At 49.6% G+C, this 24,630-nt stretch overlaps 2 protein-coding genes across 2 annotated transcripts; one reads left to right on the top strand and one right to left on the bottom strand.

Moving 5' to 3' along the window:
- Window positions 1-3,375: 3,375 nt before the first annotated feature.
- Window positions 3,376-9,663, top strand: SMARCB1 (SWI/SNF related BAF chromatin remodeling complex subunit B1). The gene is made up of 10 exons (XM_079957342.1): window positions 3,376-3,584; window positions 3,732-3,843; window positions 4,720-4,749; window positions 5,657-5,786; window positions 6,328-6,465; window positions 7,027-7,154; window positions 7,922-8,088; window positions 8,367-8,557; window positions 8,832-8,963; window positions 9,349-9,663. The coding sequence occupies exons 1-10, from the start codon at window positions 3,492-3,494 to the stop codon at window positions 9,386-9,388; spliced, it is 1,161 nt and encodes a 386-aa protein (XP_079813468.1). The 5' UTR covers window positions 3,376-3,491; the 3' UTR covers window positions 9,389-9,663.
- A 1,884-nt stretch (window positions 9,664-11,547) lies between these two features.
- On the bottom strand, window positions 11,548-18,001 carry LOC307204971 (derlin-3-like). Its single transcript, XM_079957202.1, has 7 exons — window positions 17,679-18,001; window positions 17,196-17,261; window positions 16,871-16,944; window positions 15,377-15,470; window positions 14,406-14,601; window positions 12,868-12,958; window positions 11,548-12,367 (listed from the first exon to the last, which is right to left on the bottom strand). The coding sequence occupies exons 1-7, from the start codon at window positions 17,769-17,771 to the stop codon at window positions 12,262-12,264; spliced, it is 720 nt and encodes a 239-aa protein (XP_079813328.1). The 5' UTR covers window positions 17,772-18,001; the 3' UTR covers window positions 11,548-12,261.
- Window positions 18,002-24,630: the final 6,629 nt, after the last annotated feature.

Here is a 24,630-nt window from a genome sequence, read left to right as displayed (position 1 = left end):
GGATCTTTGCATTGAGTCACCCCAAATTCATCATGAGATCACATAGCAATGATCTGATGCAAAAACAGGGCTGCAATGGTGCAAAAATGTGGTTACAAAGCATGGATCCACATGGATCCTCAGGATCTTTGCATTGGGCTACCCCAAACTCACCGTCAAATCACATGTCTGTGGCCACAGCATGAAGCACAAAAATGATACATCCACTGTTTCATTCAGATTTTTTTTTTCTTGTTTTCCTCCTCTAAAAACTATGTGCGTGTTATGGTTAGGTGCGTGTTATCGAGCGAAAAATACGGTATTTTATACAAACTATAAACCAATAAATCAATAGTAGAATAATAATAATAACAGTTTAAAATAGCCTCCAACCCCAACTAAACATTTAACCAACCCCAACTCAAAGAAACAAAACAGGGGAACCAAAATTTAAACCATTTAAAACATTTTAACACATTTTTAGCCAGTTGCCCCAACCCATATGTTGTTCCAGTAATGTCCCTTCGGCCTCACAGGAGCCTCTTTTAGCTGTTCAAGTAAGCTCATCGAGTGGTCCATGGACACTATTATACCATCAGTTTAGCATCTGCAAATGAAAAAGAAGGAAGGCCAAGAAGGAAAACGGCAAAAAATAGTTTATTCTTGCTTTCCCGTTTGATTGAACGTCTGTGCTGCTGAGTCCCTGTCCACACGGCACAGAAATAATCAGTTTCATCTTCCTGCAAGGCCCCAGTGATGGCCAAAGACATTGTATCCCCTGATCTAGACCCTGAGAAACGGGCTGGGACACCGGATGCTCTTTCGCTGGTGTGGTAAAGCAACAGCCACAGCACTTTACCCAATTTGTGCTGGATCCAGAGAGGGTAGTTGTTATCAGTGATGGTCCTACCTAGAGGAACAGCCTCTGAGGGTTTCAGGGATTTTAGTTGCTGGATGCCGAGACCTGAAAAGGAACGACGTATGGACCAGCTTATCGAACTATATCTCAGTGTAGCAAAGTCTGGACATCTGGGAGAGGATAAGAAACACCTGGGTCTGTCTCAAACTAGTTTCCCTTACCAATGGAGACCAGGACTGTGGCAAGGAACATGCACCACTCCATCATGGGGAGATGCAGAGGATCTTCCCAAAAGAGACCTCTCTTTGGCATCCTCCCAGAACCTCTTAAGCCCTCAGAAGTGAGGAGAACAGGCACTGTATGCAAATATAAAAAGGTAAAGGGACCCCTGACCATTAGGTCCAGTCGTGACCAACTCTGGGGTTGCGGCGCTTATCTTGCTTTATTGGCCAAAGGAGCCGGCGTACAGCTTCCAGGTCATGTGGCCAGCATGACTAAGCTGCTTCTGGCGAACCAGAGCAGCACACGGAAAAGCCGTTTACCTTCCCACTGGAGTGGTACCTATTTATCTACTTGCACTTTTGACGTGCTTTCGAACTGCTAGGTTGGCAGGAGCAGGGACCGAACAACGGGAGCTCACCCTGTCACAGGGATTCGAACCGCCGGCCTTCTGATCTCCAAGTCCTAGGCTCTGTGGTTTAACCCACAGCGCCACCCGTGTCCCTATGCAAATATTTCAGCCTCTTAATAACTGTCTCAGGGTGCAGGAGGAGGGCAGCAGTTTTGCTAAAAAGAAAGCGGCTACACCCTCAAAGTGACTCAAAACACCAACTCTTTCCTAGATCCTCACTGAATTCCCCCTCACTGATGAAGAGGTACAATATTGTGGTTGTAGTTCTCTCTCTTACACACACACACACAGAGAGAGAGAGAGAGAGAGAGAGCTCAGACACAAACAATATCTCCATCTGTGGCAAGATGTATGGATTGTGCAGTTGGTTAACTGCAAATCGATATGGGTTTAGGTTTTGTTTTGTTTTTAGCTATCTTCAGCTTGAATAACTTGCATGTTCTTTCAGATATGCATGGCCTCTCTTGGGAGGAAATGAAGGGTGCAACAGAAATAACTGGTCTTGGTTTTCAGGAGGGGTTGAAGACAACAGTTAAGAACAAAGGCTAGATATTTGTTCCAGTTACAGATAGGTAGCCGTGTTGGTCTGCCATAGTCAAAACAAAAAAAATTCCTTCCAGTAGCACCTTAAAGACCAACTAAGTTAGTTCTTGGTATGAGCTTTCGTGTGCATGCACACTTCTTCAGATACACCGTGTATCTGAAGAAGTGTGCATGCACACGAAAGCTCATACCAAGAACTAACTTAGTTGGTCTTTAAGGTGCTACTGGAAGGAATTTTTTTTGTTTAGATATTTGTTGTTGTTGATGTGAGAATCTCATTCCATCCAGCCTTTGTCCCTGCCCACTTTGAAAGGGCCATCTCATTAGCTCACTGCCTCTTGCTGTGTCTCCATTTCAGAGAGTGTGAATCAGGTACTCAAAATGCGAAACGACTTGGATTTCTCCCACCCTCCTAAACTGTTAGGATTGGCTAGTTTAAGGAGCAATACCAGGGTAGGATCCACCAGCAGCAGTTTCAGATGCAGCAGATCTCCAGGCTTGGCGGTTGATTCCCACGCTCAGCCTGTTGAACTCCCCAACCGAAGATCATAGCTGTCAACCTTCCCTTTTTTGCAGGAAATTCCCTTATTGCAGCGCCATTTCCCGCTGCTTCCAGCTGCTATCCCGGATTGTTAGATATCCCATAGACTGTTCCCGGGACAGGTGAGGCTGCTGATCCCTTATTTTCGAGGCTGCTGATCCCTTATTTTCAAATCTGAAAGTTGGCAGCCATGATGAAGATAGCGCAACTGCTCTCCCCAGGGAAGTTTGCCTGGTGCCTTCACTATACACCTTTAGGCGCCAGGCAAAAACGTTCCTTTTCAGCCAGGCCTTTGCCTGACTTGATCTACATCCTATACCATTTTTTAAAATGCTGGCTCTTTTGGAGGGTATTATTGGGTTGCTGGTTTCGTTTTGATTTTACGTATTTGATATTTTTTTGTGAACCGCCCTGAGGTCTTCGGGTATAGGGCGGTATAGAAATTAAATAAATAAAATAAATACATAAATAACTCGCTCATCCCAGCTCAGACAGTCCGGGCTGCTAGGAGCACCTCCCGAGAGGTAGAGGCGCCCTCTAGAGGGCTTTTTGCGCGGCGCAGCCAAAGGCCTGCGGACAGGCTCCACCCCTAGAGCTCAGCCAATCCCGCCCTCCAGGGGAGGGAAGGGGCGGGGTTTCCTTTTCATAACCTTCCCCCGCCCCCCCCGCCAGGGTGGGAGGAGGAAAGAAAGAAAGGAAAACCCGCCCTTCCCCTCGCGCAGGCGCAGTGAGGAGGTGGAAGCGCAGCAGGGAGGAGGGAGGGGCATGGGGCGTGGCCTCCACCGCCCTCCCACTCCCGGCAAGGAGCCTGGCTGCCGTGGCCGCGCGTGCGCACTAGCTTTCCCAGTTAGGCCGCGGCCGCCTCCCGTCGTTTTTTCCCGGCCCGGCCTGCTTCATCCCTCCCGGCCTTGCCTCACGCCGCCGCAGCCGCCGCCGAGATGATGATGATGGCGCTGAGCAAGACCTTCGGGCAGAAGCCCGTCAAGTTCCAGCTGGAGGAGGACGGCGAGTTCTTCATGATAGGCTCTGAGGTGAGGCGGGAGCGGGGCGCCGAGGGAGGCGGAGGGGCTGGAGCGTCGCCTCCCGCGCTCGTCGGGGGAGGCTGGCGGGGGGGGGGTCCCAGTCGAGCGGGCGGCGGCGCCTGACGAGGCGGGTCCTGTGGCTGCGTCCCCTTGCAGGTGGGCAACTACCTGCGGATGTTCCGGGGCTCCCTGTACAAGCGCTACCCGTCGCTCTGGAGGCGCCTGGCCACGGTGGAGGAGCGCAAGAAGATCGTCGCCTCTTCCCACGGTGGGTGAGCAGGGCGGGCAGGCAGGCCCCCAACCCCGCCCCACACACAGGGTCGGATTTACCTATAAGCTAAGCAAGCTGTAGTTTAGGGCCCCACTCTCTTGGGGGGGGGCGGGGCCCAAAAAATTATGAGTCTTTGTAAATTATGTTTCTAAAGGAACTTTGGTTATTGCCAAATGCCCATGTGTTTGCATTATTAAGTTTATGAATAAATCATTTTAAGTTAGAGCTTCATAATTGTTTCACTATTAATATACTTCTTTAATTGTACTTCAGTTCAACTATTACTTTGATAAAATACATATTTTGTTGTGTGCATATGGCTTTAGATACCTATTAGGTCCACAAATTACCATATAGCATATATTCAACACAAAAAAAAACAGTAACAATTTGTTGTTGACAAAGGACACCTGGACATATAAAAGGCTTCATAATTATTTCACTATTAATTTACTTCTTTAATTGTATTTCAGTCCAACAATTGCTTTGATAAAATACATATTTTGTTATGTGTAAATGGCTTAGATACCTATTTGGTCCATAAATTAGCATATAGCAGATATTCAACACATATAAAGGGCCTCATCAAACCTAAATCCGGCCCTGCCCACACACACCACCCCACTGGTAGGAGGAAGGGAGGACCGCTGCCTGGCCAGCCCCTTTCCAGACCCCCCCCCCCTTATTGGCTATGCAGCCTCAAAGCGGGAGGGGTTTTTGGGGGGAGGGGCTTGCAGCCCTTCCAAGGAGGGGGAGGAGGTTGTGCTGTTGTCATCGCCTCTCATCCCTAACTCCCCACCCCACCAGCCAGCATTGCAACGTCCCCGGCATCAGCATCTGCCCCTTTGACATTTTCTTCTCTCTTCCCCACAGAAAACCAACGGAGTCACAGTCCCAGAAGATGTAAGTCGAAACTCGGGGGGCTCTTCTTCTTACTGAGGCTCTGCTTTGCTCGCGCCAAGTCTTCCTGCAGTGTCCAAAGGGCTACCCGATATATGCTGAATTTGCTTTGCCGCCTCCTTGATTTTAAGATTTTCAGGTCTTATCTGTGGAGCCCAGGGTAGGGGTCGTGGAGCGTCACGTTGCTTTTTGACAAGCAAGGATGTCTTCCCTGGAGAAGAGCAACCCCCTCTTCCTCCAGGGCCTTGGATTCCAGCACTGTGCCAAACGCTTGTTAGCGTTTCTGGTAGCTCTTAGATATGCAGCGTTTTTCTTCTCGTGGGTGTAGAGGTGGAAACGAACGATCTTGCCATGGGTTTAGCAATCTAGTACGCAAGCCGAGTGGGGAGAGGGATGCACCTGCCACTCTACTAGTGCTAAATCCTCGCTCAGCTCAGAATAGGAAAGGGATAAATCCTGCCCACCTTTACATCCCCTCAGTATAGACTTTGGGCTGGGTCTGGTTTCTTTGAATCAGCCCTGTGAATTCTATAGGATATCCTTCCTAGAGTGTGTCTGGAGTTTGTCTCAGGGACTGGACAGCATAGGTCTCTTAAAAGATTTTTGAAGGGCAGGGATGTGCTATATTCTGCCTAACCTGAAAGCGACTTGTGTTATTCAAGTGTTTGCAAAGGGAGAGTTTTTGGCTCCGTTTTGTGAAAGCATCTTGTCAGAAACTCAGGAGAAAGGGGGCCAGGGAAGCTCACTTTATTCTATGGGCAGTCTGGCTCCAGCCCATGTGAACTATTGAAGGGACCATGAAATGGGTGACTGCATCTCTTAGCGGTAGGGTGGGAATCTCCTCCCCTGGCAGATGATACCCCTCATGATCCACACCACTTTCTCTTCCTTCCTCCCTCTCCTCTTTTAGATCACGGTTATACCACACTGGCCACAAGTGTGACTCTCTTGAAAGCCTCTGAAGTAGAAGAGATCCTGGATGGAAATGATGAGAAATACAAGGCAGTCTCCATCAGCACTGAGCCTCCCACCTACCTTAGGTAGTTACATATTTATATATTGCCTACCCCCCGAAGGAGGGGTTATGTGCATGGTGCTGCTGCTCCCACATTTCATCCTCACAACAACCCTGTAGGTTAGGCTAAGAGTTGGTGACTGGCCAAGATCACATAGTGAGCTTCATGGGCAAGTAGTGATTTGAACCAGGGTCCCCCCAGTCCTAGTCTGATGCTCTAAGCACTGTACCACAGTGGCTCTCCTTTCTGGGAAAGGAAAAGCCAAACAAGGCAGAAAGAAAAAAACTGTGTGAAGACAGATCCTCAGTTCCCTCAGGATACTTACAGCATAATGAAAAGTTCTCAAAGTTACTCACTTTAACCAACAGCTCTTGATTTTCCTGTCAGTGGGATCTTGGGTTGTGTTAGTAACACGTCTAGTCTTTGTTATTTGAGTCACTATATTTGCAGCGTGTTGCAGATGAAGGGTCATGCCATTGAGGTTTGTGTGCGTTCACTCTCACACACATACAAATGCTTAAGTTCTGAAGACTGTTCCCCATTCACCAGTGGTCTCCTCTCCTAGAGAACAGAAGGCAAAAAGGAACAGTCAGTGGGTTCCGACCCTTCCCAACAGCTCCCACCACCTTGACGCTGTGCCATGCTCAACCACCATTAACAGAAATCGGATGGGCAGAGACAAGAAGAGAACCTTCCCCCTCTGGTAAGTTTGCTGCTGGCTCTTAGGAAGAAGTGAGGGAACATTGACACACAAGGTAATGCTGCTGAGTGTGTGGACAGAGGAAGCCGATGTGCAGGTCTGAGGGCTGGGGCTGTCATAGAGTGCACCCGCTAAAATGAGTGAACATGACAAACTTCAGTCCGTTCACTTCAGTGTATCTACTCCCAAGTGAAACTTGGTTGGATACAACCCTGAGTTTCCCAGCATTGGTCCTTCTCATCAGAATGGGGCTAATCATCAACTTCTAACAGGGAAGCAGGATGCTGCAATTCTTCATATACTCCCGTCCTTTAGTTGAACACTGGGGCAAGGCTTGATTTTGGGAGTTCAGGTTTGTCTAGAAAGCCCTGCTCTCCTCTCGGGAAGAGCCCTCCCTATCCCCAATGTGGCATGCACTCTGTGCATGTTCTTTTGTTTCCTGGCTCTTCCAGTGAAAACAAGCTCTGGGCCTTGAAACTCGTGCTTCTTTTCCCCGCACCCACATGGAGGCACTGTTCCTGCCTCCCCAAATGTCTCTGTCCTGCCCCCCTTTTTGTATTTTAGCTTTGATGACCACGACCCAGCTGTGATCCACGAGAACGCCTCCCAGCCAGAGGTGCTGGTTCCCATCCGCCTCGACATGGAAATTGATGGGCAGAAACTGAGAGATGCTTTTACATGGAACATGAATGGTGTGTAGGGGAGAAGAAGTGGACAATCCAATGTTATATAAAATGTGACCTTTCCTAATGCCTTATAGTTCAGCTGCTGCACTTCTGAAAAATAGCAGAAACAAAGTCCAGTGGTTGTAGAAGTTGCTGACGAGGCAGCAGTTCGAGAAGGAGTTTAATTTGGGGACTAGTTTTAGGGCTTGGGCAAATGCTGTGGGCTGCATCCTGGTCAAATGTGCACTGCCAAGAACCCCTTGTACCTCCTTGACACCACTGCAGACTGCTTGTTCACCCATCCCTGGTCTGGCACAGCAGAGATGAGCAAGGAAGCAGCTGCAGGAAAGATGTTGTAACAGGCACCTGGTGGCTACTCTCTGGATGCTGGACTATGTGGGCCCCTTTGGCCTGATCCAGCAGCTCAGACAGAGCATGAGACTCTTAATCTCAGGGTTGATTCCTGCACTGCAAGAGGTTGAACTAGATGACCCTCATGGTTCCTCCCAACTCCACAATTCTGTGATTCTTTGCTCTTGTACAGAGAAAAACGGGAGTAGCTGCCACTGCCTAATTACTCATAGATTTATCTGTTAAGCGAGTAGATGGGAGCAATGCTGAGCCTAGAAGAGGCAGAGAGCAGGGGGCAGAGGCAAATTCACTGAGGGGTATCTTAACAAGCTCCCTTTTGTAGGCTGCTTAAGATCCATCATTTTAGGGTGCAGTAAGTAAGTGAGCTGCTAGATATTAGACAAGCACCATGGCAACAATCTGGATTTCTTTGCTTCCATCAGAAAAACTAATGACCCCGGAAATGTTTTCGGAGATTCTCTGCGATGATCTGGATTTGAATCCCCTGACCTTTGTCCCAGCAATCGCGTCAGCAATACGGCAGCAGATTGAATCCTACCCTACAGACAGTATTCTGGAGGACCAGTCAGATCAACGTGTCATTATTAAGGCAAGTAGACTTAGACATAGTTGGTTCTGAAAGTGACTCTTGCTTGAGGCACACTGCAATGGATTTCCCAGTGATGTGCTGAGTTCAAGTTGTACCCAAAGTAAAGGAGGACCTGCCAGTGGGGCTATATGCAAAATCCTTAGCACTTAGAAGGGAGGAAAAGGGAGAAAGCCATTTCCATTTTCCTCATTAGTCCACACCAAGGCAGGGTGGGGGCAAAGGGGTTGGCTTAAGGGCATTTGAAATATAGGATACTCAGTTGTGGCATTTGCATCTAGCTCAACATCCATGTGGGGAACATCTCCCTGGTAGACCAGTTTGAGTGGGACATGTCTGAAAAGGAGAACTCCCCAGAAAAGTTTGCCCTGAAGCTGTGCTCAGAGCTCGGGCTGGGCGGCGAGTTCGTCACCACCATCGCTTACAGTATCCGGGGACAGCTGAGCTGGCATCAGAAGACGTACGCATTCAGGTAAGGGGTGCAACTGGTGCTTCTGCAGGATTGCAAAATTGGGAGGTAGCAAATCCTATATTGTTTGGATATCCTGACCACAAGGCTCCAGCTAGTGTGTAACAGAGGCTGATTTGCTTGGTGGTGTGTCCTCCATAGTCTACTGCCTGCTTGGCTTCGGGCGTGCTGCTGGTTCTTCATGTGATGCCCCATGATGGATCTGGCTTCAAATTAAAGCACATGCCTAAGTTCTCCAGGCTTTGGGGCTGAGCTGTGTTTCTTCCCCCTCTTCCAGTGAGAACCCCCTGCCAACGGTGGAGATTGCCATTCGTAACACTGGGGATGCTGACCAGTGGTGCCCTCTACTTGAAACCCTGACAGATGCAGAGATGGAGAAGAAAATTCGAGACCAAGACAGAAACACAAGGTGCGCCTTCCCCTGTGGATTGTGTACTGCCCTTTTTGTCAAAGACATGAGCTGAGAAGGGGAAGGTTTTGTTTTGCCTCTTGTGACTTTGCAAGCATCTCTCGTTTACTATGCAACCTGAACTCCAGACCTCAGCAAGAAGCACAGGGGTCCCATTAGGTTACTTGGCCATTACAACTTCCCACTGCAGCAAATGCCGCTGGTTGGTCGAAGTGGGACTTCTTGGAAACATTTCCTTATAGATATCATGGGGCGGCATTGAAGTTTGGGGGGGGGGTGTTTTCACACCCACCTGCGGTAGCTCCAGTCTAAGCTAAAACAATCCCCCACGTCTGCTGCTGCTGTTGCCATCGCTGTTCATAACAATTTGTTTTCTTCCTTGCAGGCGGATGAGACGTTTGGCTAACACAGCTCCAGCTTGGTAACCCTCCTGAAGTGGACAAGAGGATTCAGCCTCCAGGCTGTGTCCATGAGGAGCCAAGTAAAGGGCAAGCATTTGTTATGCTTTCTATGCCCACCTGGGGACTGGCGGTACTTGCATTGGCTGGCCCAGCAGACCAGAGGGATGGTGACCTCTCCACCTCGTGGGTACCTGTCAAACAAGGGGTCCAATAAAGACCTGCGGCAGCTGTCTGAGCCCTTCTCTCCCCCCCTCCCCCAAAAACCTTAGGACAAGTTTTTAAATAAATGAATAATAATTTTTGTTTGTCAGGCCTTCTCTGGTGTGCATTCCCCGTTTTCTTTCTTGCCTTTGCCTTCCAAGTCTACACCACGGATGGGGCAGCCTTGGCTTCCCAGATGTTGCTGAACTACAGCTTGCATCAGTCCTAACAGGCACAGTAAATGGGCCAAGCATGATGGGAGTTGTAGTTCAACCACATCTGGAGCCCCAAAGGTTCTCCCCTCCTAGTCCAGACTAGTACCAATGATCTTCTGTTTTTTATTACTATTATTTCACACAGCAGCGGCTTTTTTCTTTTTCTGCAACCCATCCTTCTGTACAAAGATGAGGGGTGCTGTTAGAGAGGGATGAAGTTTCTCAAAAAGGTACAGCGGTAGCTAGCAGCTTGTGGGCATCTTTCACAAAGGGTCAGTTAACAAATCTGCTTAGCTTTGTTTTAGTGCTTGGTGTTAAAGCAGCAAGGCTAGAGTTGTTTTTAAGTCTTAAAATGTGTCTGTACAGGAGTAAATCTGCTCTACCTGCTCTTAGCAGAATGAGCCCAGTGCGGTTTCTGAATATGTCCTAAAAGCAACAACAGGAACAGTCTGTGTTGGGACTGTTGCCTGTTATGTTTTAACAAAGCACTTGAATCTGGCATGGGATGGAGGCTGCCTTCTCCCTCCCCTATCCCATTGTGCGCGCGCGCACACACACACACACACACACTGCAGCAGAATACTACCAGGGCAGGTCATGCTTATTGCCAGAACATTGAACTGGCATTGTGGGTCTCCAGTGCATGCAGCTGTATGCAAGCCTGGCCAAGCAGCACCAACAGAAGCTGCAGCTGGAGAATCCACCAGGTTTAGGCAGGGCTTGAATGAACTACCTAAGCTGTGTGTCACAGGCAGTGCTTGCAGGCTGGTACTTTGTACATTCTCCCCATCAGGGGCATCTTCTCTTTCCAACATCTGTCTCTTAAACATTAACAAGGGCCACAGATCACTACAAGAGGACTAAGCCAGAGTGATGTGCCCGAGTCTAATGGTTGGATATTCAGCAATTTGGATTGTTGGCTTCACAGAGAAACACAGGTATTTCTCTCCCCTCTGTAAGCTAATACTTTTTTGTACTGTTTTGAAGTCGCTGCTGTTTGTGCACTACCTTTAAAAAAAATTATTTTCTAACGTGAGTTGGATCATGTTACATAATAGAAATGACAGACCGCCTCCTGCTCCCTGGAACACTTCATCCCTTTCCAGGACCAGCACATCCTGATATTCATACAACACTAAGGCTATTGACATGTTGTCAGTACAGTGGTACCTCGGGTTACATACGCTTCAGGTTACAGACTCCACTAACCCATAAATAGTACTTCGGGTTAAGAACTTTGCTTCAGAATGAGAACACCGCGGCACGGTGGCAGCAGGAGGCTCCATTAGCTAAAGTTGTGCTTCAGGTTAAGAACAGTTTCAGGTTAAGAACAGACCTCCGGAACGAATTAAGTACTTAACCCGAGGTACCACAGTATCCCATTCCAGAATCTGCTTCTGTGAAGCAGCCCAATGTTGACCCATGGCTTTGGCCTTCACCACTGGCTTGCCATGGTGAGCATCTTTTTCCTTCTCTGATTCCTCCACTTGAGCTGCAGCTAGTTGAGGGAAGCCCAACATTGCAGGAAAACAGGACACTACATATGAGGAAGGCTCCCTTGGAGGCTGCAGAGCCCAGCCAAGGTCCATCAGTTTCAAGGCATGCCCTGGGTTTCTGAGACTATAGAACCAGAACTTCAGGCAGCAGCTTTTGTATTAAACCGAGTTTTATAAAATATGATATCACGCACTTTAACTGCTGCCTGAGAATAATGTCAAGGCTCAGGACGCAGAAAGAAGCAAAAGATGTAGTCAAGAGACAAATAGATTTTGGATTCAGGTCTCACTTTAATTAGCCCCACTCACCCAGAGTTTCTTGAGGCAGTGGCTTGTATTTTTGCAGCCACAGCTGCAAAACAGAAGAGGCTTGCTCCTGAGATCCAGAGCCGTAACTTTAAAGGACACAGTGGCTATGCACTCTATTTTGCTTCCCACATTTATTATTTTTACAGAGGTTGAAATAAATTGGCAAAACAGTGGGGTAGGTGAGGGAATGCTGGAGAGGCAGGTGGTCAGGGCCGCAGACATCTCATGGAATTAGTACTGGCTGCACAAGAACTGCCCAGTGAGGCCTGAGAATGCTGAAACATGCTAGGCCAAATTCTGGGTGAGATCCAGAGTTGAGGCAGGGGGGCAGTTCCACCAACAGCCTATCTTCTTGGGCCCAGCAACAGGAGATTGGATTTTTTGGTTTAACGTGGAAGTTGACTGAGTGCAAGGTTCAGCATCTGCCCAGTTGCCTTCTGCCTGTAGTTTGTCCAGTGCAAATTCATCATCTTCTAGTCCTTACAGCATCTGGCACATAAACAGAATTTCCCCCCATCCTATCCACAACACTAGAGGACAGCTTAGCAGCAGAAGGGAATTGGAGTGGCAGGAGAATGCAACCCACCCAGCTGTGGTGCTGCTCAGGGGGCCATCCACACACCTGTCCGTGCAGAACAGTCTCAGTCTTAGGCAGAAGGGACTTGCTGTGCCGTCACTATTGGGGCTCCTGTGGCAGGTTTTGGTCTGGAGCAGGCATAGGGTGGTCTTCCGGGAGCGGGTTGTAGTTGGGGTCTTCTTCAGGAGGGTCAAATACCAGCTTTCTGCGAAGGAAAACCCCAACCACAAAATGAGATCCATGCTGCAAAGACAAAACACACTTTCCTACACTGGAAGAGGGAACTCAAATGAGCTGCTCCTTCCCTTTTGCTTGTTTTTGTGGGAGGCTGTTACACAAAAACAGGTCCCTATTCTGAGACACAACAACCTAAAAGCACATCAAGATCTCTAAACATGCTCTAAATCTCCTAAGCAGGACCAGAAACACTTAACAGGATGGACCTATAAGGAAAGGAAGGGTCTGTGGCTGGCAACCTGCATTGTAGGAGCAGTTTGCCTTTCTTATAACACGGGGGGCGGGGAGCTTGCTGGGACCTGCTTAGCCTTGCCAAATGTTGTATGGCACCAAGCCTACACTGGGGAACACAGCCACATCTGTGTCCATCATAATACTGCCTCTTCATGTGCTTCTATGGTTGAATGAGGGTGGCCATTCTTCAGCCTGCTTTGTAGGACTGCCTGATAAAGTTGGTGATTTACTTACAGGAATCCTGGTGTTAGTAACAACTTTTTCCCTCCGGGTTGGTTGGGAAAGACATCCTCAAGGAAGTAATAGACGTGACCCACGGCAATTCCTACAGGAGGAACAAAGGTCTGAGAAGCTACTATCTAGTATACTAGCCAGTATAGCTAGAGGCAATGGCTTCGTTTCCATAGCCCACCACCCAAATATATTTCCCTCGGTGCACTGCTGGTTTGTGACAATTTGCCCCCAGAATCTTCTGCAGCGTAGCAGCAGTTCAAAGAGAAGATGAGGCATGAGCCCTGTAAATTGAGACACTTCTTAAACCCTGCAGGTACGGACACTGATTTCAATAAGGTAAATACACCTGCATTTGACAACTGTTTGGGATAGGATGACGCTCTTAGGGTCATTGGTCCAGCAGCGCAGCCTCTGGCCAATAGGAAACAGAATCTCTGCCTCTCTGCTTCCACCTTCTCAGGATGACAGCATCTGTTGGGTCACTAGTGTGTGCTGTCAGAGCTGGGGCAGAAACCTGCTTTCAAAAGGAGGAGTACCAGGGGACTTGTGCTATCACTGCACAAACCCATCCTCCTTTTTCTCCCTACCCCCTCACAAGCCAGCCACCTCCATCCAGTCTTGGGACTCTTCTCCAAAGCAGCACATCTCCTAGACCAGGCATGGCCAAACTTGGCCATCCAGCCGTTTGGGGACTGCAACTCCCATCATCCCTAGCTAACAGGACCAGTTGTCAGGGATGATGGGAATTGTAGTCCCAAAACAGCTGGAGGGCCAAGTTTGGCCATGCCTGTCCTAGACTGTCCCCAGGAACTGCACTGCCTTGCCTGGATATCTCCTTTTTCTAACTGCTTCCCAAACCAGGCCCTGATCCTGTGGATACAGCCATAGCTAGCTGCAAGCCTTGGAGAAGCCACCTCCAGGCACTGACTGGGTGTTTTGCCTCATCAACACCCACACATAACACTCCTAAAAGATAACATCTTGGAAAGCTACACCAGCATTATCAGCATGTTACCTTTCACAGCATCTGAATAGTCCTCAAGGCGGCAAAGCAACTATCCAAGGGAGCTGCAGAGGCAGCACAGCCCTCACCTGGCAAAGCCTTTGTGAGCAGTGGCATAGCATGGTTTGCCAGTGCTCGGGGCAAGGAAAGTATTGCACCCCAAACTGGTGTCCCCATGCAGCCTCTGCTGCTGCTGCAGCTGCCTGACAGAGCTGTGGAGCAGCGGTGGGACGTACATGTGCACCTCCCTGCTGCCGCCACCTGCCCGCCTCCCCCACCAGTGGAGGGACGCCCCCTGGCCAAGGGATGCAAAGGCCCATCCTCTCCCACCTCCTGCTTGGCGTGCTGCTCAGGTGGGCAGGACAGGGAGCTCCTCCAGTCAGGGTGGCAGCTGCAGCGGTGCACCCCTAAAAAACATTGTGCATGGGCAATTACCCCGGTAGCCCAAGCCCCATGCTACGCCACTGTTTGTGAGAAGCAGCTCCTCACATATATACCGAGAAGCTCTGCAAGAAGAGGAAGCGCCCGCTCTCACCTAAGAGGTCAATGATGATGGAATTGCCCAGCAGCAGTGAGAAGCCCATCAGGACCCAGGGCAAGAAAGGCGCCTGGAAGTTCAGCAGCCCAAAGAAGTTCATGCGGATATAGGGATTCCTCCGGCTCCACACGTAAACCAGCATAATGGTGAAGGCCTGGCCCAGGAAGAAGAGGCTGGCAAAGAGTCCAAAAAGCTGAGAGCTACAGAGTCAAGGCAGGCGGTGGGGAGAGATTTAATTGGTTCAACAAAGGCCGAAAAAGTCCCCTAAAGCAGCTTCCTATCATTATTTTTATTTATTACCTGCCCTTCAGTTTAAGGTCCGAGGGAGGTCACAACAATTTAAAAATACAATATTAAAACAAATTACCACCCTAACCTCTTGGCAGTGGAACTACCAAAAGCACTCCCTCTGGACGTCTTAATGCCTGAGAGAGTATTGCAGATCTTGCGATCCTGCAGATACTTTGGGGCAAAGTCGTTTTGAGCTCAACACTAACGAAAGCACCTTGGAATTGGGTACACAATAAGGCTGGGCAATATATGGATACATCATCCAAAACCAGTTTGAAGTCCAAATTGTGGCAATCTGTTTCAAAAATTTTGACCTGGCAATATATAGTGAATCGTGCGTGTGTGCGCTATGCAAAAATCACGATGCAGGAAAAGCCATGAAGCCAGCCGATGCCTCTATATAGCTTCATCCTTATTCCAGACATCATGATATATAGGTATTTCGCGATGTTTAGCTGGTGATATATCAGGATGTTGAAGAATCAGGTATTGCCCAGCCCTAGTCTAGAAGCAAACTGGTAACCAATGCAGCAGTTTTAAAAACAGATTGTGTGAGTTCTAAAAGCCTTTCATGATCCTTCAGAATGGACAGGGTGGCAGCCCCTTTGCCATGGTCCCAGGTGAGAACAAAACCAATCCGGAAGCAGAACACTTAGCAAATCAACGGGAAAGGATACTGTCATGAGAAACCCTCCAAAGAGGAACATGAAGATGAAGTCTGCAGTCCTTCCACGGAAAGAGCCTTCTTCCAGCATCCGGCAGTATCTGTACCTTTGAGCAGGCAGCAATGGAGGTAGGTAGTAAAGGAAACTAACGGATGGATGGATTGCTAGGCAGAAAGGCCCTAGGGCTAATGCAGACACAAGTCATTTCACCACAAAAACAGCCACTTGGGCAAGGGCGGGCAGATCTGAACCAAACCACAGAGCCTTTTACCTTGAGGGCAGAAGGCTGCCCAACACATCTGCAGAAGTTAGAGGCAACACCTTTGGCCCTGCTGCAGCACAGTGTGAACTTGGCCAGGGATTTGGCTTCAGAAGGACTGGAGATTCATTTGAAAACAATAGCAACTTGCATACCCTAACCCTAACCCTGAGCAGCCCTTGGCTAGAGGGTAGCAGGACATACACGGAGCTCCTCCTTTTCGAGGAGAGCCAGCATGGTGTAGTGGTTAAGAGCGGTGGACTTGTAATCTGGTGAACCGGGTTCGCGTCTCCGCTACTCCACTTGCAGCTGCTGGGTGACCTTGGGCCAGTCACACTTCTCTGAAGTCTCTCAGCCTCACTCACCTCACAGAGTGTTTGTTGTGGGGGAGGAAGGGAAAGGAGAATGTTAGCCGCTTTGAGACTCCTTCGGGTAGTGATAAAGCGGGATATCAAATCCAAACTCTTCTTCTTCTTCTTCTTCGGGGTGCCCCAACTGCACATTTCATAAGTATACATTGGAGTTTCCAATGCTCTGGGGAAAGCACCTTGGTAACAGGCTTTCAGTCCTAAGAAGAGAGATTTTGTATGTTAGGGTTACTAGGCATGGAAGTTTCTGATCTCATCGTCATCCATTCATCTCAGCAACGCCCTGCTCCAAAAGTATGAGGGGGGTATGGTCTGAATACCCCTATTACTGTGGCACGGATCAAATGCTCTCCATCTATTCCAGTTCCTGACTTGGGCCAAGCTTCCTTCTAGCAAGCTGAGATTTGCCTTGTTTCCCATCTGAGCTGTGCAGCTAAGTGGGCTTCCTAAGCCTGGGAAGAAAATTCTCACCAGACATAAGAGTTGTGAATTTTACATCTTGGACCAGATTTGATACTTTGCTCTACAGTTTAATGTGGTAGTTTGTGTGCTGCTATTTAACATGTGCAGCCCTTGTCTCCCTCCCAGTCCATGAACTGGGGTATAGTCCTTGCTCACACGTTCTAGGTGGGCCACATGGTCAGAAACAGCTGTGAGAGCTACCGCTAAGAGACCATATCAATTTTGGCTCTTGTTACTTTTAGGATTCTGCTCTCCAGCTGCTTTTTTTGTCTTAAGGGCTGTGTCGTTTACCCATGCAGACCTTCAGAGGCAGCAGAGGCAAAGGGCAGGTCATTCTGCTGTCAGGATATGCCAAGAACACTTTTTGAAAGGGGCAGAGAGAGAGAGCAAAAATAAGTAGTCAGGGTCAAAGGATACAGGAATATCATGTTGAAGAAGAAGCTGAATCCCAGCGGCCCAAAAAACAGGAAGTTGGTGATGAGTCGCCAGATCTGCAAGAAAAGGAGAAAAGAAAAGAGTACCAGGTGGCCAAAAACAGCACCAACCCCAGCACCCTTCACCAGATGCACACACAGTCTTCTTGCAAGAAGCCTGTTGCTTGCTTCCGCCAACACTTCCTGAGAACTCCCCTGTCCCCAGAAATAGGTCCTTTCTGAAGCGAGCATGGGACTGTCAAAACAGCCACTGCAAACACATCCTGCCCTGAGGCTAGCAAGCAAACGGGGGCAGGGCCAGGCCTCACCTGGAACTTCCTGAAAATGAGATCCGGATTGAAATACAGCTGGAAAGGCGTGATGAACTCCAATTGCTGCAAAATACAAAAAGACAGGCAATGGCAGGCTGAGCCGGGATCCTGGGCGCACAGCAAAGGCAGCACCTGCCTGGCTCTGATGCTGCCCCCGCTCAGAGGGGCTTTCCAAGCAGCCCTGCCTCGTCCGCCCTTCATCCCAGCTGGTTCCCAGGAGGAGGAGAGGCGTGCAATGCCGTCCTCGTGCAATCCCCACTCGGGGCGGCAGAGCCCAAGGGCTGCTGGCAAGAGAGGGAACGGAAACCGCCACCCCAGGCCCGAGGCAAGGGCCGCCGCCGCCGCCCCAGAGCCACCCTCGGGCCGGAAAGAAAATGCGCTCCATACAAGGCAGGCGGGCATCGCACCGGGCAGGCTGTTGTGGCTCTCCCTGTTGGATCTCCGCCTGCCTCCCTTTCTGTCCCCCTCCCCAGCGATTACCACGGCAGCGGTGGTGATGACGCAGGCGGTGGTGTAGGCGCGCGTCACGGCGGGGATGCCCAGGTACTCCGCGGCGAATCCTTGGTAGGCCATGGCGGGAGAGCGAGGAGACCCGGGGCAAGAGCGGAAAGGGCTGCGCGCCCTTTAAGGTCGGGGCTCCCGGAGCGGCCAAGCCCCTTCGCTTGTCAAGCCGCTGATAGGGCGGAGAGAGGGTGCAGGGGCGTGGCAGAAAGAGAGCGCAGCCACTCAGGAGCACTCACAGGCGCACCAAGGGCTGGAGGGATGCCACTCTCTAGGCAGCGGGGCAGGGCAAGTAAGGAGTGACGGGTTTGGAAGCCAATGGCATGGCGCGAGCTGTGTTGTTGTGTCGGGGAAAGAAAAAGCCACGTGGCCGTGGCCGGCGGACGGTCGGCCAATCAGCAAGGAGGCTTCTATTTGCTTGTCCCATCCGTTGCTATGGCTGCCTCTCTGTGGGGCTACGGAGACATAAAGTTCTAGAGGCGTTTCATGGAACGGATAGGAGATTTCCGAGCCTAACTGCTAGATGGAGAAACTCTCGGAATTTCGCTGGAGGAATCGAATGCTGCGCGCGCACACTAGACATGCAAAGCACGTGGCTTAGGTCCCAAAGAATTCTGGACTGGAAAAACCTGACTGGAAGAATCCGCGACCAGAAAGAAGAGGAGTTGCAAGAGGACTGGAGGAAATTTAAGGACTGTTTGAATAAATATTGTAATATAAAATATTAGAAATTACTTGTGAGAAACAAATAGGCCTAGGATTAAACTAAGTTATAATTAAATAAATGGGATTTAGAATGTTAAGAAAGGTGAATAAGATGGACTATAATTGTTTTAGTTTATTTATGATATTGGAAAGCTGTTACTTTTAATTACAAGGAAACTCAGAAGGGAGGGATTTGAGGAAGTCAACCAAGATGTTTAAAAGGTTGGATTTGTGAAGAATTAAGTTTGTTGTTAATGTTTATCTGTTTATTGTTCCATTTTTTTCTGTTTTCATGTATCATTTTGCCTTGTGGTTTGTGTTATCATTGTGGAAAATCTAATAAAAAAATATTTTAAAAAAAGAATTCTGGGAACTATAGTTTGTACAGGGTGCTGGGAATTGTAGTTCTGTGAGGCGTAATCCACAGTTCCCAGGAGCTTTTTTTTTTTTTGCAAGAAGTGGGGCTCGCTTCTGATGTAAGGTGTGCAGGCAGTCCTGCCCACTTCTCATCCAACTCCGCCCGCCACTGGGCTATGGCCCCCAGAGGGTTCACAGGGAGGCAATGCGGCCCTCCATCTGCTAAGTCTATCTGCAGGATCCTGCCCTCCTTCAAAGGGGAGGGAGCGGAGAGTGCCAAGAAGGGGCCGGCTGGTGGGCTTTCTTTTTTTCCAAATTTTTTTTATTGATTTTCACAACAGGACTGAAATAAACAGCAGAGGGAAAAGTGGGCACCCTTGCCTGGTTCCCTTCTCAATTCTAATTTCCTCTGAAACCACATTATTTACAATAATTTTGGCTTTTTGTTCTAGATAGATCGCTTTAAGACCATTTAAAAAATCATGGCCTATCCCCATACTCTCTAAATTATGTAACATAAAACTCCAAGATACATTGTCAAAGGCTTTCTCTGCATCAATAAACATTAACATTGCTTTACAACTCTTTCTTGCTTCTAAGTTTTCCAAAATATCCACAACATTTCTAATGTTGTCTTTCATATGTCTTCCAGGCAGAAATCCTACCTGGTTTTTATGAATATACTTAGATAAAACCTTCTTTAGCCTGTTGGCCAATATATTTGCAAAAATTTTGTAATCCACATTGAGTAGGGAGATTGGCTGGTGGGCTTTCAACATGTGCCATGTCCGCAACCTTGGATTATTTGCTGCCAGGGGAGGCCAGAAGGGCAGCCATCGGCCGGGATTCTGGTCTGCTCCAGCAGCACCAGGCAGAGGAACAACCTCCCCCAAAGGATGGGCTGCCTGGGCGGCCTTTGTAAAGCCCAGGTAGGCGCCCCAGAGCTGATGTGGGACAAGAGCGCATCCATCCTGCCAGAGGCACTAAGCAGTATCAGAAGAGGGAGGCGGCTCTGCAGTCCTGGTGGCTTTTCCCCAGCAACCAGGTCCTCTTTTCTTTCTTACTTTTTTAAAAGTCAATCCTTTATTAGCCATAGTAAACCACGTGATCAAGCAAACGCCGTATACAAATTGTGCAAAATACGAGCTCAGCATAGCAAGGTTTGTCCAGAGAAAATCAATTTGCATAAATAATACAATATAACACTACCACATCACCGATCAATTAAGAGCCACTAAATCTCTTTATGGGACGCAGGTGGCGCTGTGGGTTAAAGCCTCAGCGCCTAGGGCTTGCCGATCGAAAGGTCGGTGGTTCGAATCCCTGCGGCGGGGTGCGCTCCCGCTGCTCGGTCCCAGCGCCTGCCAACCTAGCAGTTCGAAAGCACCTCCGGGTGCAAGTAGATAAATAGGGACCGCTTACCAGCGGGAAGGTAAATGGCGTTTCCGTGTGCGGCTCTGGCTCGCCAGAGCAGCGATGTCACGCTGGCCACGTGACCCGGAAGTGTCTCCGGACAGCGCTGGCCCCTGGCCTCTTAAGTGAGATGGGCGCACAACCCCAGAGTCTGTCAAGACTGGCCCGTACGGGCAGGGGTACCTTTACCTTTACCTTAAATCTCTTTATAATGGCCCAGTCTTTCTGCATGGACAGCACTCAAAAATTCAGCCACTATTAAAGGAATTTGATCATTCCTGTCCGAGAGCAGGTCCTGAACCGTTGGTGGCATAGAATTGAGCCTGTTGAGTTGTAAGGCCTCTAATAATAGTCTTCTGGCATAAATGCCAAAATCACCAGAAAATAAAATATACTCCAAAGTATCAGGTTCCTGTTTACTACATTTGCAGAGACGCTCTGCCTCTGGGAGAGCTAAATATCTTCCTCTTACTATCATCGAGGGAAACATATTAAATCTGGCTAACATAAACAGCCTGCACATTTCATGATTCTTCAGATTTGTCATGTTTCCCTTTTGAAAATCTCTACACAAAGGGAGATTTAAATAGAGAGGAGAACAAGTGCTGTGCTTTGCAACCTCAAGAGTGCAGAGAACACTTTTTCTGCTCCTTTCTTCCAGCCTGACCCTAGCGGGCCTCAACTCTCGCACCAGGTGGCTCCCGAGAGCAGCCAAAGACTGAAGGCAGGTCCGTACCTTGCATCTCAAGCACATCCAAAGCGACACCCCCCCAAAAAAAATAATAATACTGGGAACTGTAGTTTGCTGCTCACAGAACTATAGTTCCAACCCAACCACTGAACAAACTTCAGTTCCCTGGATTCTTTAGGGAAAGTCGTGTGATGTACACTGTGGTTCTGCCCTGAGACTGGCTGGAAGGGCACACGTGCCCAGAGCTGCGGAGGATTGGGTCCCCAAAAGTAAACGAGAAACAGGTTAGGCCGGCGGGACAGTCATAATAACCCCCTAGTCGCCTTTGACTGGACTTAACCGTCTAGGGGTCCTTTAAGGTAAAGGTAAAGGACCCCTGACCATTAGGTCCAGTCACGGCCGAATCTGGGGTTGCAGCGCTCATCTCACTTTATTGGCCGAGGGAGCCGGCGTACAGCTTCCGGGTCATGTGGCCAGCATGACTAAGCCGCTTCTGGCGAACCAGAGCAGCGCACGGAAACACCAGTTACCTTCCCGCCGGAGCGGTACCTATTTATCTACTTGCACTTTGATGTGCTTTCGAACAGCTAGGTTGGCAGGATTCGAACCGCTGACCTTCTGATCGGCAAGTCTTAGGCTCTGTGGTTTAACCCACAGCGCCACCCGTGTCCCGTAGGGGGTCCTTTACCTTTACTTTAATAACATCAAAACAGCCCTGGTGGATCAGGCATCCAGCATTCTGGTCTCCCGGTGGCCAACCAGATGCCCCAATACACAGGAGCCAACTCCTAGGGGCCTTTGGGGCTTCAGCACCCTCTCCCCATAAAATATTTGAGGGAGCTGCCCTCCCCCCAAAGTTGATGGGCATTGCCATTCAGATAGTGTGCATGCACCACATCATGCAATTGATTATGTGGGGCAGGGCTTACCTGCCCCCCCCCCCCCGCAGCCAGTATTTTATTCAAGTTGGAACCTGTGCTCCAATGGGAAACCCACAAGCAGGATTTGAACCCTCTCCCCTCCTGCGGTTTCCGGCAACCGATATTCACAAGCATTGCAGCTTCTGAATATGAAGACAGAGCAGAGACCCTTGTGGCTAGCATTAACCATCGACAAGCCGATTCCAGGATCCTTTTGCACGTCCATGAAATGGGATATAGAACCGCCCGGATCTCCTGCACAGCTGTCAAATTTTCCCTTTTCTTGCAAGGAATCCTATTCAGAATAAGGGAATTTCCCTTAAAAAAAGGGAAATGTTGACAGCTATGCCCCAGGGAGAAGGTGTTTGTGACAGTTCCAGGAACAGCACGTGCCAGTTTGATGGATCATGCCCCAGTGGTGGGAAATCATTCCAGGCTCACCCAGCCCAGGAGTGTGTGTGTGTGCATGCGTGCGTGCATGATCCTTTTGATGAGAGAGATGCTCAGTCCCCAACACTCAGGCCCAGCCCATCTGCTTCAGAGGGTGTCCTGCAGGCTGTCGTCACACAGACGCGGGCAGTGTCTGCTCCTCCTCCTTACCAGCGTGAACCAGACCTGTCTTTTACGCGTTTAATGGTGTGCAACAGACAGCTCAGGAAGCAGGCGTGTAAAAATTCACAGGCTAGAAAGGTGCGAAGGTCAACAGGAGCGCGAGAAGTCATAGTGACTGGGAGGTTCTTGGTGTGCAATGATCATTCCCCAAATGAGAAGTGATAAACAGAGAACTACGGAGCAAGCATTGTCAATGAGCCGCTTCTTCGCCTCCCGGGGTAATGGGTGACTAAATAGCTGCATTCCTGCCCCCAAAAGCCCAGGCCGACCCTGCAGGACTTTCCCTCTCCCAGCCCCAGTCGCCTCCTCCTCCTCGGCCGGCTGGACTTCCAGCAGGATGAAGGCACTGCAGAAGATGGTACCGCTTTCGCGATCCACTGATTTCTTCCAGCGATTCCTGCAGGGGGAATCCAACAAGAGATAAGATTGCGGGGGGGGGGGGGTGGCTTCAGGGCACGGAAAGCAAACGGGTTGGTTGGCCTTCAAGAGGTTCGAGGGGTTTTCTGGGTCCAGGAACTCGGGGCGGTCCAAATGTCAGATATGAGGATGCCCCGGAGCCGCTTGGAGTCAGGGAGGGCCTGAGCCGGTTGCCTGCAAGAGGCCGAGCGGAGAAGTGTGCTCCCGCTTGGAGGTGCTCAGTAGCATTTGTTGTTGTTGTTGTTGTTTGTCCGACTGTTCGTGACCCCCTGGACCAGAGCACGCCAGGCACTCCTGTCTTCCACTGCCTCCCGCAGTTTGGTCAAACTCATCTCAGTTTGTGGGCCTGATCTTGGGGTGTGTCAGCTCACTCACACATAAAGACATCCACCCAAGTGGGTCTTGAAAGGGATGGAGGCCTTGTGAGAGGAATATGTCGTTCTTCTGACTCCATTTCATCCTGGTTCCAGTTTTCAGACAGAGATGGATTTGGCCACTGGGTAGATGACGTGGGAACTGGAAACACAGTGGGGAGTTGTCTCCCTGTTGGTTCTGCTGGAGCTCTTAGAAAATTTTGACCTGCTCAGCAATGGTGTCCTTCTGGGCTGCCTGACAGAGATGGTCCCTCCAGCTGGAGGATGTCTGCTGGACACTCCTGTCTTGCCTGTCAAGGTCCCATCATCACTGCCAGATTAAACCCTTTGGAGGCAGTCCCTGTTGTTGTTGTTTAGTCGTTTAGTTGTGTCCGACTCTTCATGACCCCCTGGACCAGAGCACGCCAGGCACTCCTGTCTTCCACTGCCTCCCACAGTTTGGTCAAACTTATGCTGGTAGCTTCAAGAACACTGTCCAACCATCTCGTCCTCTGTCGTCCCCTTCTCCTTGTGTCCTCAATCTTTCCCAACATCAGGGCCTTTTCCAGGGAGTCTTCTCTTCTCATGAGGTGGCCAAAGTATTGGAGCTTCAGCTTCAGGATCTGTCCTTCCAGTGAGCACTCAGGGCTGATTTCCTTCAGAATGGATAGGTTTGATCTTCTTGCAGTCCATGGGACTCTCAAGAGTCTCCTCCAGCACCATCATTCAAAAGCATCAATTCTTCGGCGATCAGCCTTCTTTATGGTCCAGCTCTCACTTCCATACATCACTACTGGGAAAACCATAGCTTTTATTATATGGACCTTTGTTGGCAAGGTGATGTCTCTACATAGAATATCAGAATTGTAGAGCTGGAACGGGCCACAAGGGTCATCTAGTTCAACCCGTTCCAATGCAGGAAACTTTTGCCCAACTTGGACTCGAACCCACAACTCTTGAGATGAAGAGCCTCATGCTGTACCCATTGAGCTATCCCAGCTGTCAAGTATCACTATGGTAGTTTGGCAGCCTCCCCCCCCCAAAAAAAAAAAAAACCAGAGATCTGTGCAGCGTCTCCAGCAATCAAAATGCAATTGTCCTGCTGCTCTATCTAGCGCAGTATTGTCTACACTGGCCGGCAGCAGCACTAGCTCTCCACGGGAGATGCTGCCTGCGGGGACGTTCTGAATGCAGAGCAAATGCTATGTTGCTGAGCTTCGGCCGTTCCTTTTAGCCCCCCCCCCCCAAAAAAAGCCAGAGCTGCCAAATGGGGGCTGTCGCGCTTCGGGGGCTGGGCTGGCCTGGCTTCAGGAAAAGGCACCTACGGAGCCGCAGAAGGACCGGGTGGCCGACCCAACCCTCCCCACGTGGCCCAGAAGTCGCTCTCGGTCGCGTCCAGCGAAAAAAGCACCCAAAGGATGCTGTAATGGGTGGGACCAGGCCAGAGGCCATCCCACCCCCAT

The sequence above is a fragment of the Podarcis cretensis genome, assembly GCF_951804945.1.
Source record: "Podarcis cretensis genome assembly, chromosome: 16".
Classification (NCBI taxonomy): domain Eukaryota; kingdom Metazoa; phylum Chordata; class Lepidosauria; order Squamata; family Lacertidae; genus Podarcis; species Podarcis cretensis.
This window is presented reverse-complemented; position numbering and strand designations above follow the sequence as displayed.

Coding starts and splice junctions, on each gene's coding strand:
- SMARCB1 (XM_079957342.1), top strand. CDS start 3,492: ATGATGATGATGGCGCTGAGCAAGACCTTCGGGCAGAAGCCCGTCAAG. Junction 4,750..5,656: donor GAGTCACAGTCCCAGAAGAT/GTAAGTCGAAAC, acceptor CTCCTCTTTTAG/ATCACGGTTATACCACACTG. Junction 8,964..9,348: donor GACCAAGACAGAAACACAAG/GTGCGCCTTCCC, acceptor TCTTCCTTGCAG/GCGGATGAGACGTTTGGCTA.
- LOC307204971 (XM_079957202.1), bottom strand. CDS start 17,771: ATGGCCTACCAAGGATTCGCCGCGGAGTACCTGGGCATCCCCGCCGTG. Junction 15,471..16,870: donor TTCTTCAACATGATATTCCT/GTATCCTTTGAC, acceptor GCCTGCTCAAAG/GTACAGATACTGCCGGATGC. Junction 14,602..15,376: donor TTGGAGGGTTTCTCATGACA/GTATCCTTTCCC, acceptor TGTAGCTCTCAG/CTTTTTGGACTCTTTGCCAG.